Source organism: Panthera leo, chromosome B1 (assembly GCF_018350215.1).
Source record: "Panthera leo isolate Ple1 chromosome B1, P.leo_Ple1_pat1.1, whole genome shotgun sequence".
Lineage (NCBI taxonomy): Eukaryota > Metazoa > Chordata > Mammalia > Carnivora > Felidae > Panthera > Panthera leo.
The window spans coordinates 167,395,296-167,410,109 of NC_056682.1; the positions used below are offsets into that span (position 1 = coordinate 167,395,296).

At 33.5% G+C, this 14,814-nt stretch overlaps 1 protein-coding gene across 3 annotated transcripts in view; it reads left to right on the forward strand.

Annotated features, from left to right (window-relative positions):
- GNPDA2 (glucosamine-6-phosphate deaminase 2) overlaps window positions 1-13,279 on the forward strand; it is a 30,537-nt gene extending 17,258 nt beyond the window's left edge. For all 3 annotated transcript variants that reach the window (XM_042936476.1, XM_042936478.1, XM_042936477.1), the window contains exons 5-7: window positions 621-805; window positions 6,691-6,865; window positions 12,319-13,279. In XM_042936476.1, coding sequence (XP_042792410.1) covers window positions 621-805; window positions 6,691-6,865; window positions 12,319-12,380 — 422 coding nt within the window. In that variant the 3' untranslated portion in view covers window positions 12,381-13,279. The remainder of the gene's footprint in view (window positions 1-620; window positions 806-6,690; window positions 6,866-12,318) is intronic.
- The last annotated feature ends 1,535 nt before the right edge of the window (window positions 13,280-14,814 follow it).

The window sequence follows — 14,814 nt, forward strand, 5'->3', positions numbered from 1 at the left end:
AGTATTTACTAAATTGTTATCTTGAATAAGTCATGTATTACCCTTGAATGCCAGAGTTTCTTTGTTTTTTTTTGAGAGAGTGCAAGCGGGAGAAGGGCAGAGACAGAGACAAAGCATCCTAAGCGGGCTCTGTGCTGACAGCAGCGAGCCTCTGATGTGGGGCCCGAACTCTCGAACAGTGAGATCATGACTTGAGTTGAAGTCAGACCCTCAAAACAACTGAGCCACCCAGGCACCCCCAGAATTTTCTTTTGAGCTCAAAAACAGGTTGGGGAGATGAGGCAAATAAATAGGCCTAGTAAGACTATCTTAAAGATTTTTAAATATGTGTTGTTGAGATGCAAAAATGCTTTATAAACTGTGAAGTGTTATGCTGATATAAGGTAATACTTAATTTTACTGCTATTACATTCATTCTTGCTCAGTGCTAAGCATGTGGAAAACTTTGAAATACTTGTTGAATCAAATACAGGAACAAATATTTTCATGCAGCATTAGATATTCGGCTATCAAATAAAACAAGGTGAGCGTGTTTATGACTTTGCTCTTTAAAACAACTTGAACTTTGGGAAACCTTATTTACTTTATGTGTATATGTGTATGTATACTTCTTTTAAAAGGAATTGGTCCAGATGGCCATATCGCTTTCAATGAGCCAGGATCCAGTTTAGTGTCAAGGACAAGATTAAAGACTCTAGCGATGGACACCATTTTGGCAAATGCTAAATATTTTGATGGAGATTTATCGAAGGTGCCAACTATGGCTCTAACAGTTGGCGTGGGGACAGTGATGGATGCAAGAGAAGTAAGAATTAAATATTCTTTGATGTCTATAGATTTTGTAGGAAATAACAGCACCAAATAAGTGATATTTTGGTTACATCCTATTCACAATGTAAATTGTTATCTAGCTTTCAGTAGCTTGTGTAAGTCTCATTGCAGTGTTTAAAATTTAACTAAATTAAGTTTTTGTAGCTTATGTAAACTAAGAATTAGGTACCATCCCTTTTGGAGTACTGCTTCATGTGCCTATTCCTTGCGTTACAGTTTGAGTTTCTAAAATTATACTGATCAAATGGTCTGTTTCTAAGTGAAATAATCTGGTGAAAGGACTATGAGGCTAGTTACAGCCCTAGGCTGTAGATAATTTTGGAGGCTTGGGATAATTCAGTGTAAAGTACATCTTGACTGTAGGAGGATAGCCAGTTAGTTTCCAACAGAAAAAGAACCCGTCTAAGGCTGGATCTGTTCTAAATTTGGTATACTTAAAAAGACAAGAACTCTGCACAGACCTTCCCTCCTTTGTAATTTTTTTTTAAAAGAACCATCATGTTTTTTAAAGTGTATTTATTTTGAGAGAGAGAATCCTAAGCAGTCTCTGTACTGTCTACACAGAGCCTGACATGGGCTTGCACCCACAAACTGCAAGATCATGACCTGAGCCAAAATCAAGAGTCAGACACTTAACCAACTGAGCCACCAGGCGCCCCCTAATTTTTTAATTTTTAATTGGGCTTTCATTTCCTTCCCTGAGAATAACAGAAAAAATTATAGTCAGCTCATGATTCTAAGTGGCTACATTATATGGAAATTCCTTTCTTTTGTGGCAACAAGATGGGATAGGTTTTGAGTAAAGTGTACAGAAAAGTTATGATGAGTAAGTAAATGATCTTAATGTAAATATGTCTAGACTTTAACGTACACCTAGGAACTGTCATTCAAAATGTAGTTTTTCATGTGGAAGTTATCACTTCCACTATATGAAGAAAGGCCTTTTAAGGATTGAAATTTTATAAGTTGAAAAAAGATTTTAGAGCAATTGTATTTCTAAAATATGAAAGTTATACAAATAGATTTCTTCCATTTAATAAGATGAAAGTTATAACGTACTTACTTTAATTCTTAGAATGACCAGAGGGTTGTTCAAGTATTGATTTTCTTTTGGTCAGTTTTTCCAACAAGATTTTATGATGCCACTCACTCACCTCACAATTTTCACTCCCAGCATGATTATAAATCATTATGGCAGAACTATTGTAGGACTCTATTATTTTCCCAGGAGCCTTAGTACTTTGATTTTTATAGCATTCTTTTGAAATAAATATCATGTCATGGTACTTAATGATTTTCTTACGTTTAATTTTAAGGAGCTTAATGTGTACAGATTTTCATTTGCCAGTGGTATTAGCTGTGATGTAAGCTGCTCTTCAATTTCAGTTTCATTAAGAACAAATACATTTAAGGAGTGCCTGACTGGCTTGGTCAGTAGAGCATGCGACTCTAGTCTCAGGGTTGTGAGTGCAAGCCCCACGTTGGGTGTAGAGATTACTTAAAAATAAAATATTTAAAAAAATACACTTAAGGGCGCCTGGGTGGCTCAATCGATTAAGCGTCCGACTTCGGCTCGGGTCACGATCTCGCAGTTTGTGAGTTCGAGCCCTGTGTCAGGCTCTGTGCTGACAGCTCAGAGCCTGGAGCCTGCTTCTAATTCTGTGTCTCCTTCTCTCTGCCCATCTCCTGCTTTGTGCTCTTTCTCTGTCTCTCAAAAATAAATAAATAAATGTAAAAAAAAATTAAAAAAAATTTAAAAATACACTTAGTAGAACTTTGAATCAATGTATGGGGCAGATGCTACTGTTAAATGGAAAGTACATTTGAATAGGAAAGTAAATTCCTTAGTGGTTAATTAGTTCATCACTAAGCAGCCTCATTTTGGCAACTCAGTTAATGAAGACCTCTGTACACACCCTGGAGGTGACACCCTGGAAGTTATTACAGGTTTCTTTAAGATTGGGAATTGTCAACTAGATAAGGAACCACACCCTTCACTACTTTATCACTCTTTCCTTGGCTTGAGGCCTTCACACTAATGGTGTGTGTGAAATGCTCTACTCTGGACTTTGCTTAGCTGAAATGGCACCTTGCAGTTTTCAACATTCATAAACCCCTTTCTTAACCATAATCCTCATAATCAGAGTTACTTTTTTCTATTTTCTCTCAGACCATTGTTCTTTTCCTTTATTTGCACTTTTCACAATTTCTGATTGTTCTTGTATGTTTACTGGTTTAATATCTTTTTTCTTACTAACTTACAATCCTGTGAGTTTATAGGTCATATATATCTAGTACCTTACAATGCCCGCAATATAATAAGTATTTAATAACTTTGGGAAATAGTTTTAATGCATTATGTTCATGATTCATGTTAGACAAGGTTAGTTCTATCCACAGCTTGGTTATTTACTTGAACCATCAGATCTGATTTTTATTGACTTTTGGCTCTTTGTCAAAAGCTAAATCTGCCTTCAAAGGATTCAAATTTGTTTTTACTGAGGTATATTTAAAGATATTGTCATATGTTCTAAAGGTAATTTCAAAAGAAAAGATAAATTTTTTTCACCGTTGTAACATTTATATTTGTTATATATTATTGTAATGCTTTAGATATTTATTCTTAAGATGACATAAGAAAAACTAATAAAACTTAAGAATCTGCTTTTGATTTTGTTGCTTTACTATAAATCACTGACGTCACCAATGATTTCTTCATTGCTAAAACTGGCATCTTCTCTGCAGTTCTGGTCCAACTGAGTGTCTTTTCATCATCTACGACTGTTGACCATTCCTTCCATCATAAAACTCTAGCATTCTTCTTTCTTTCTGAGCATTCCTTCTCAGTCTGCTTCCCAGGCTGTTCTTCCTTCATCTGCGTCTTGAATATTGTTGTTCCCTAGGGTTTCATCCTGGAACTGTATATCCACTCTCCATGCTTTAGAGCAAGACTTTTTTTTTTTTTTTTTTTTTAATAAGTCAACAGCAGTAACTCTTTGTAACCTTCTTTCTGTAGTTTTATTACTATTCCAAAAAGATAAAGTACTCTCAGTACAGTAATAATAATACATATCTTTATCTTAACTTTCTGAAGGTTCAAGTTTCATATTTCCAACTTCTAGCTGACATCGAGATGTTTAAAGACTCCTTATATACTTACACTGTCCAAAATTTAAATTTATCTTTCTACCAAATTTGCCTTTCCCTTCTGAATATTCCCTCTCTTGGTGAATAACAGCACTCACCATGAAGATTATCTGAGCTTGAAACGTGGGTCATTCTCAGCATCTTCTCTACATCTAATGAGTCACCAAATTCCAACTATTTAATAAACTACTTAAAGGTAAATAAGGATCCTGCCCTCCCTCCATCACCACTGCCTATTAAGCCTATATCAGTTTTTTCAAGAATTATTGCAAACCCATTCTAAATCATGGCTATATCCATTCTTTATCACGTTCTGTGTGTTACACTCTGAATTATTTTTTTCAAAACCATAGTTCAGTTTATTACTTACCTATGTAATTAAGAGTCTCTGATGCCCTATTATTCTATCAAAAAATGAAGCCTAGCCTCTCTGCCATAAAAAGATTCTGTATTATCAGATCTCTACCAGTGTTCAAGCATTTCCTTTCATTTTCCTATACTCCAGCCTTATCAAATTTCTAGCTTTTTACTGACCACCCCATAACTGTCTGACATGCCCCCTGTGTGGAGCTTTCCTGCTTATCTTTAAAGACTTGGTTTCAGATAGGAGCTACTCTAAAGCTTTTTCATGTGAGAAATACTTTCCTTGAGAATACTGGAGTGCGTAGAGTAAAACTAATCACATACCACCATCAAATTACATTCCGAGAGCAATATTTTTTTCATTTCTTCTAGATATTTCTTAATTCTCAGTTAAAAGTTATGTATGTCTTAGGCTTGCACACACACTAATGAGTAATTCTTCATCCCACACCGGACGTTCAGCAGCTTCCTTTCATTTCACTCTTTTCATAATACTGTGTATTTACCCTTACTCATTGGTAAATGTTTGTCTTTGTTTTTTCACAGTATACATTCAACATAGAAATTTGTTGCCACTTCTCCCATTACTATTTTACATTATTTGCTTCAGTAATGACAGTTAGCTCATATTGTCTAATTGGCAGACTTTTTAACAGTTTCCTTATTTCTCAAGAGACAATCTAATGTAGTTAAGGATATAGACCCTGGAATAAGACTTGTTTATATCTTAGTCTTACAGGAATATTGGGCAAGTTACAGAATATCTGTGCTTCTATTTCATTTTCTGTAAAATGTGAATAAGAACAGTATCTCATGCTGTTGTTTTGAGGAGATAAATGAGGTAATTCAAGGAAAGTGCTAAGTTCAGTGTTTGAACTTTGTAACCACCAAATCATATTTTGACGGTGTCTTAAAATAAAACTTGAGAAAGTATCCTTTATGCTGTAATCACTAGATTTAAGAAAGCATGAAAGAAACTTGGTAGAGACTTCTCAGGTGTTAGTCTAAGGACTTCTGCCAGATTGCTTAATAATCACTTAGGGGACCCTGGTTCCTGGGTCCTAACTCCAAAGATCATAAATTGAAAGACAGGATGAAACAAAGAACCTGTATTTTTTTTAATGCCTCTATAACACATATATTACTCTTAAGAAACAAAACAGTACAAAACACTGGTTAATATCCAGCAGGGAAAACTAATTAACAAATCTGTTAATCTGTGTTATGCTTACCTTGTTATATCAAATACAGTTTTTGTTTAAAAAAACAAAAGCTTTTATGTGATGAATTTTCCACTAGCCTAGATCTTTATACTTAAGAACAAGAAATCTCAGTAAGAACATTTGTAGAAATTCATACATATCTCTCAGTTCATGGGCTCTAATAGTAATGAGTATGTATAGCTTCAAAATGAAAAGTATTAAATCTTGATAAAATAAGTATAGTATCTGTTTCATTAATCTTTAATTTCTTCCTAGTTTAGAAGTGTGGTTTTAAAATAGGCAAAGCAGAATTTTTATGTTGTTACAATATTTTTGAATTAAAACCACCTTAATATTCATTTTTTAGTTAACCATTCCAGTGAGAAAAAGTCATGTTTAAAAGATTACATATATTGTTTAGATTAACTTACAAAATAGGATTGATTTAGTGCTAAAAATGGTAGGGATTCATTCTGATGCATAGCCACTTTCATTTGCACATGTTCTTTGAATTATAGGTTGTAGGAATTGGGGACCAAGAGCTTGGATTTTCTATAGTTCATAAGGGTATTCTCAGTCATGTGTGCCTGAAGGGCAGTTCTTGCATTTCAGTAGATCCCTAATCCTTTTTTTAAATCTAGTTTTTGTTTCAAGACAACTTTAGATAGCACATGTTCAATGAAATAGTCTTTAGGCTTCTTTCTCTTACTTTCAAAGTAATATCTACTGTATTGCTTGTCTGGACTAGAGCAATTGGTATATCATTCTTGGTTATATAAATTCTTTGCTGACTTGTAATTCTGCTTTTGCAAAACAGCCCTTTCCTTTCTTCTTCATTCTCCCAGGTCTCTTCTGCACGTCAGTATTTAATGTATTAATAACTATGCATTATGGTATATTCAGCAATACTCTATAATAAGATACTATTTTACTTTCATACCAGAAGAGAGATACAGTTTATGCTTTCCTTTTATCTTGAACAGAAATAAAACTCTTGAACTGTGAAGAAATATGTAGCTATTTATTTTTGTTTTGCCTTCAGAAGAATATTGGTGCTAGCATCTTTGTTTCTTAAAAAAAAAAAAAAGCTTTTTCGTCATTTGAAACATGTTTTAAGAATTAATATGTAATGGTCATGATTTTCCAGGTAATGATCCTCATAACAGGTGCACACAAGGCATTTGCTCTCTACAAAGCAATAGAAGAAGGAGTAAATCACATGTGGACTGTTTCCGCTTTCCAGCAGCATCCCCGAACTATTTTTGTGTGTGATGAAGATGCTACTTTAGAATTAAGAGTTAAAACTGTGAAATACTTTAAAGGTGAGCATTGAAATTTCAGAAGCAGATTGTGAGAACGTTCCATTATAGATGACAGTTAAAACCTAATGAGACTGTGGAGTTACATCCTGCACTGTGCCTATTGAAAACTGGCTTTTTACCAACACACTAGCCAGTTTTTTTTTTGTTTTTTTTTTTAAGGAAAATAGAAAAGTCTCACTGCAGATAATAGTTGCTTTCAGAATATTTTCCTATTTTTTTCATGAAGAGAATCTCTTCAATCTGTATTTTCAGTGAACAATATTTTTCTTGAATCCAAATTTAATAAAATATTTACTTTCATAATTGTATATGCAAAATTAGATAACCCAAAAGGAAATGTATATATGTTCTGATTTTTCCATTGTTTCCCTGTTCCATCTTCCTCGCCAAGCTATGTTTAAAATGGAACCTAATCAGCAGATAGGTTGGGTCACCCACTATCTCATCTAATCTTCACAAATTCAAATTATTCCCATGTAGTTATAATGGTTCTGTGTCAACAGTATGGAATAAACTCTGCAAGTAAGCAGGGTTTGACTGCCCAGACTTCTGCATGTAGATTTTCCTTTTGACTCTTCCTGCAGTCTAGTTCAGTAATTCTTAAACCTTGCTGTACCAGGTTTTATACATGAAACCACAAGTGCTTGATGTAATGGGTGATTTAACAGGTTTTCAAGGACTATACTGTTTAGAACCCGTTCTCTGCTTAAGAGTGAATTCCACATATACACATGAAAAGCTGTATAAATAGGTGCTCTTTATAAAGTACCTGTAGCTGATACGAAAATATAACTGGTCATATATATAGAGACACACACATGTCAGTAATTCACAAAGTATGTAGTTATGTGTAATACTGTTATTACATGAATGAATATGTATTTTTAATTTTCTTACGCTAGTAACTAGGTATTTATTTAACATGTATTAGGAAAAATATACTGAACCAATCAAACCTATATTTCATGAATATAATTGCTTTGACAGGGCTAAAGAAGTTACCATATTTTATTGCCTCTAAGACATCTTTTTTCATCTGTTTTGTCTGAAACTGGGATGTGTTTAAAATTCGTGTCACTGTCAGTTACTGGTAGCATTTTTTTTCTTAATGGTACATAAAATAATGTGTGTCTTATAGTCTTCAGTGTCTCATTCATGAAATATAGTATGTAACTTATGTCAATTTAAAGGAAATTTTTAAATTAACTCTATAGTTCATGTAAATGTGTGAATGTGGCAGAAATCTTGAAGGTGATGCACAAATGATGGAAGTTGGATGAACAGTAAACAAACACAATTTTGATGTTTATATGGTTTCTATTTGTACTTAACTGTTGTGAGCATTTTCCTATTTTACTAAATAATCTTCAAAAGTAAATTTAATGACTATATAATAGTCAAGTAGATGTATCATAATTCACTTAAACATTTCCTTATTATTGCCAGTATTTATATTTTCATCAAAATTACTTTTTTTTTGCCAAGCCACACAGATATCAAATTAAACTGAAAAATTTCTGTTTAATAAGTTAGCAGGTAAAAGCAGAAATATCTGTCATGAGTTGTGAATATGACAGAGCTCTTGGATGGAGTTTTACCCATGTATGTAGTCTTTTGGATTTCATTACAAATACTAGACTCCTTGAAAAAATTAACAGGAGGAATCCCCATTATCCACATATTTTATTTAATGCCGGTTTTAAGGAGATTCTTTTTAACATTCTCATATTTTAATATACCAGCAATCCTCAAACCCCTGTGCTTATCAGACTTTCTCCATTTGTTTTTTATAGAAAAAGTTTACATTTTATGTGAAGCAAATATTTAATGAAATACTCAATAGCCTATAATAATTAAATGACCAGTCACTATTCTAAATGGATTATACTTGATTTACTTAATTTGCACAATTCTATGAAGTGGATACTCTTATATAATCCCATTTATAGATGAGTTCACAGGCTTAATATAGATATTGTCACCCAAAGTCAGTTTGTATGTGGGTAGAGCGGGTTAAGTGATACCACGCTTATCTGGAGTCTAGGCTTTTGTCCACTCTTACGCTGCCTCATAGAATAGGTATAAATTGGCTATCTAAACCATATTTCTGTTTGTTTGGGTTGTTTTCATACTATAACAACTGCTTCCAAAAGCAATTTTAGTTTTCATACTAAAATAATTGCTTCCGACCTATTTTAAAGGTAATTTAAAACAGACAGGAGGTAGGTGATTATATATATTTTGTTCTTTTAATTCATCTATCAGATTAAGTTCTTCTGAAACATCTTGAAGTGTAGACTATGAGAAAATCACTGCACTGCTCTTTTGAAGACACTGTATTTTGTACCTCAGGGGAGCTGCATATATTTCTGAAGAGGTTCAGGGTATCAGCCTCAGTCAGTGTGCCTCCAATATGGAGAAAAATGGAATTGAGATCTTGTTCAGGCTGATTATATCAGACCTCATTTCATAGTACGGTATTTTAATACAGGGTAGAACTGAATATTCATAGATTTATGCATATTCAAATGTAGTTTTATATATTTTCCATATCTTCATTGAGTTATTCTATCACTTCAAGATGTACTGGAGAATATGAATCTTGTGGTTACCGTCTATAATTCTTCGTATTGTGTTCACATCACTACTCTTTCTTCTACCATCACTAAAAAGTGCCTAAAAGGGTTCTAATTATTTAGCTCTCTATGAAAATCTAGGTTAACTGCATCTAAAATAAAAATCATTAGTTAATGGAAGTTTATTTCAGTATACAGGTATACCTTTTAAAAGATAGCGGTAAATCACAGGAAAATATAGTTTAATATTGAATGTTTTCTGATTTGTTTTTGCTAATTTTATATAAAACTTATTTTATGTTAAGAGAATGTATTTTCAAGACATCATCATCATAGTGAACATTTTTTTGGCTTCATCCTTTGTAGGCCCTGCTCCAATAGATTGACAGAGGTTGAATGAGTTCAGATTGAGCCAAAACCATAAAACTGACATTTAGAATCTATGACATTTCACTTCTTCTGGCAACATGTCAGGAAGTCTATACGTTTTAGTATTCAATTTATTTTTGTCTGTTAGTGATTTAAATAGCAATGGTTTGTTTCTATCAAATTCTTGTATTGAAAGTTGTCAGGTTAACCTTAGGTCATAGTAAATTCTTTGTGTCCTCCAAAATGCAAGTAATAAAATTTTCAAAATAATTTCTAGTTTGGAAACAGCCTTAAGTTTAAAAGTTACAGCCAATATATAGTTAAATCTTATAGAGTTGAACTTTTATTTTGTTTTGTGTTTTAAGTCTCTAATGTATTATCTCCATGATCAAAGCTGTAAGTAAATGATAGATGAATTGTATCAAGTAGAATGAACCTTATTATAGCTACTTCTCCATAAGAGAATACATCTTCTGAACAAAGTGGCTAAAATTACCTTTGTCTTTATTGTTCCCTCTCCTCCTGGCTTTCTCTAGTCCCCATTTTACTGCTCTTTACATATTGGTTGTTGAATTAAACTTTTCAGTTAAATCCTATTTTAAATAGGAGATATCATCTGATAGTTTTTATTAGCAAATATTTCTTCTGCACTATACACATTACCTTTTAGTGTATATTTTTGGTAAACATAAAAGTATATTTACCAATTAGTGTCATCAGCCAAGGGGCTTAAGTGCCTTCAAATACATAGTCTCCCATAGTGTTAGCAAAAAGAAATGTAACAAGTATCCCTATCTGCAAGTAGGTGACTCAGTATCATAAAAAGTTGGCTCATTAAGTGATTTGAGAAAATAAAATGTATTTCATTAAAATAAAAGCTCCATAGAGGTGGGGACTTAAGTTTTTTTCACTGCATGATTTCACTGTCTAGAAGTTTGCTTGGTATACTGGAGGCATTTGATAAATGGTGGATAGTCGGATAGGTAGATAGATGGGAGAACACAAGACTATGAAACCATCTAAGCAGTGAATTCTATAAATAACCCCATGAAGTCCAAAGGATATTAAATAAGGAGAAAGAGTTAAATAGCATAGTTTAACTTCTAACTTGATAGGATTCAAAGCCCCAGAAAATGGATAGTAGCATTTAGATTGGGAGGAAATGGCAAAAGCAATAGCACAAATGTAAGGAAGAGCTAACAAAGCAGCAGAAAAAGTTCCTGTTAATAGAACAGAGAACCATTAAAGTGTATTGATAAAACAGGGCTAGATTATACTTTTTTTTTTTTAATCTCTACACCCAACGTATGGCTTGAACTAAACCCTGAAATCAATACTCACCTGCTCTTCCCAACTGAGCCAGCCAGGCAGATTATACTCCAAAAATTTTAAAGCAAAATGGAAGGTAGGGGTTAAGAGCAAAAAGAAAAACCAGGGTTCATGTCATGGCTCTTCACTTTCTGGGTCATGGGCCACTTTGAAAATCTGGTGAAGAGACTGTCCTCAGAAAAAAATGCACACATGCTCACACACATTTGTATATTAATGTGGGAGATTCAAAGACTCCTTGAACCGTCTCTAGCTCTGTTACATCCTAAGAGTTGGGGCTGTACTTGATTTCTGCCAGGTGGGCAGCTTCCAATTCTCAGCACTTGGGAGTCAGAGATGGCTCAGTACTGACTGCTCTATTTTTTCTTGTATTCTAAGTTTAACTCTTTTGTTAACGTTTAAATATGGATTGTCCAACTTTTTTTTTAAACGTTTATTTATTTTTGAGACAGAGACAGAGTGCAAGTGGGGAAGGGGCAGAAAGAGAGGGAGACACAGAATCTGAAACAGGCTCCAGGCTCTGAGCTGTCAGCACAGAGCCCAACGCGGGGCTCAAACCCACGAACCGTGAGATCATGACCTGAGCCAAAGTCGGATGCTTAACCGACCGAGCCACCTAGGCGCCCCTGGATTGTCCAACTTTTTAATAGTACCTTGGATTTTTTTTCACTAACTTCCTTCAGTGTGGCTTATTACTGTAAACACACACGCCAAAATAATGGAAAATAATTTTCCAGATGAAGGAATAGGGTAATACTATCCTAGTGTAACAACAGTTCTGTCCCTAGCTGGAGTCTGGTAGAGGAAATGCCAGAGGATCAAATTCAACACACTTACAGATACAATTAAAGTGTATTCATCAAGTCAGTATTCACATTTGTGATTTTTGCCATACTGAAGCTCTGAAGACAAGAACTGCTTCTACTTCCGGTTACTCCCAAAGAATCTGTACACATCCTAGATATACAGCTCCATAAATACTGTAAATTGCTGTTTGCTAGGTAGTTACAACTAACCATTATAGAACACTTCTATTTTCATTTTTCAATAAAACTTTATTCTGTATCAGACAGGAAATGATATACTTATTGTGTCTTATAAACTCTTCTAGTTTCTAAAGTAAATGAGATATAATTCAAAATTAAAAATAAAACTAGAACTGTGCTTTTTTTCTTTAAGGTTTAATGCATGTGCACAATAAACTTGTGGATCCACTATACAGTATGAAAGAAGGAAATTGAAGGAGATTGGAGCAAAATTCTGCTTGAATGAACAGAACACTTTTATAAGTAGATGAATTTTCAGCTATGCAATATGATAAAACATGGGGATTTTTTGAAGACTGTCATTTTTGAAGTCCAATACCTATATGTTAAACATTCCATATTTACAATGTGTCCATTTTATACTAAGGTTTAGGAGAAGTAGTTGGCTCTCACAAATAGCTGTTATTGTAAAGTACAGAAGCCACACAGCCACTCTATAAAACAGTGCAGAAATGAAATGTCTGTTTAAAAATTTCAAGTCATTTTAAATGTGAAGAATATACATCAAGTATCATTCATATGAATCTGGTGGCATTCTCAAGAATTTTATTTTTTAATCACATAAAGACACTCCACCTTTCAGGTATCAAAAAATCATTGCAAACCTTTAGTTTTGGAATGTAATCTTTGTATTTTCTGTGCATTACACACAAGCTTTTCTGCACGTGGTTGCCTTAGTCCCCTTCCTGCAGTGGCATCTGGACATGAAAAGTCCTGCTGTATATTGTTGGAACAGAAAATCTGAAGAAATGACAGTGCCTAAAAGTACAGTTTACGTCCTTTTGGAAAGTATGTATAAGTGCATGATTTTTGTGCACCACCTTCTACAGCACTTTTTTTACAAATGTGCTCTTATTTTTATTTAATGACTTGGGTTCATGCTTTTAATAAGTATTTTGGCAATTATGAACTTTATACCTAGCAACACTCTTAAGGAAATTCTTTTGAAGACAATTTTCTGATTATTGTTAAACTTCATAAATGATTAGCTTTATTCCTTACTTATATGTCTAAAAAGATAACATGATAAAGTATATATAAAAGGAATTACTGTAAACTATTTTAGATTGCCATTAACAACTTGCATCATTAAACTGCAAATAAAACTATATTGTTTTCTATCTTTAATTCAAATAAAGCTTATAATAAACAAATGCCATCTAAATTTTATTTCCAGAAGTGAAACTGAATACACACATCTGAGAGATTCCAACATTAATAGTTGTATTGAGCCTGCATTTATTTTTGTTTGTTGCCATCATGCATTTGGGGAGATCTAAGTGAAAAGGCAATGATTCTACCTATAATTTCTTAGTCACTCCTTGGGGAATAAAAAATGCTCCCTTCTGCATATTTTGTTTGCACCTAGAAGAACATTATTTAACATAATTAAGCATACCTTAATTGAAATGTGATTGAAATGTATTAACAATAAAAATTAAAAATAAATATAACATTTAAAATAAAATATGCTCCTTTAATTACAGGTAATGCAGTTACAATAACCTTAAGTGTTACAGATGGTCTTTAAATGACTAGTATGTCAGTATAATCTTCCAGTCACACACCTGGTAATAAAATTGTACCGTTTACTACAAACAATCTGAACTAAGAATGTCCTAGTATTATAGTGAAATAGCTAAAGATACCTGTTTTAGTACATGGTTCAGTAGTTAACTTCTGTGCTTTAAATGGGATAGCTGAAACACAGTTTAGAAGATCTTTCCATCACTGCCCCTGATGTTAGGTGCTGGTTTTAGGTTCAGGTCCTCAAGCAAACTGATTTCTGGTGACTCTAGCTCCCTAGCTCAGAGGCCAAGCTGCTGCTAAGTAAAGAACTAAGAAGGCTAATAGATATTTCCACAAGGCAATAAACTATGGTAGCTAAGAACTGGTGGGGTTTGGATAAAGAAACCACTGTTTAAATCCTAGCTCTGTCAATGACACTGGCAATGTGGGAGTCTGAGCTTCTTGCCCTGTAAGATAGGATGGTAATAGTATCTGTATCTTGACTGTGTGTAGACTGAATGACGCGATGCCTATGGAGCTCAGTTCAGTGGCTGTCAAATATTAAACTCAATAAATGGTGGCTATTCTAATACTCATTTACATTATTGTAGTATCTGCAAAAATCTTAGTATAGCAAGGTCCTATCAGGGATACACTTAGAAGGCACACAACTCTAAACCATGAAAATCATCTGTTTGGTAGAGTGACCAGGGGAGAGAACTTAAGCTTATATTAAAAAATTTGAAAAATATATTTTATTACTTTAAGTAAAATTGCTTCCTAAAAAGAGCTTAAAGGAAGAAAATTAAATGTGTCCAAATTCTATGCCTACTAATAAAACACAAATATTACATAGTACACACATCGTGTATACTTCATGTCAGGTACCAGCTTCTTTCTCCTGAAAGTAATGGTAGAACAGAACACTCTGTATTAGAAATTATATGTAAATGCTCTTCTAGTTTCAAATAAACTGCCATTTTCCAAAATACTGTTACAGAATTTCATACTTCATCTGTTCTAATACAGCTAGAAGAGATAGGAAAGATATCTAAGGTTATATAAGAATGAAATCACAGGTAATTAACTTCTATACACAATTTTAATAAATCCTATCTTC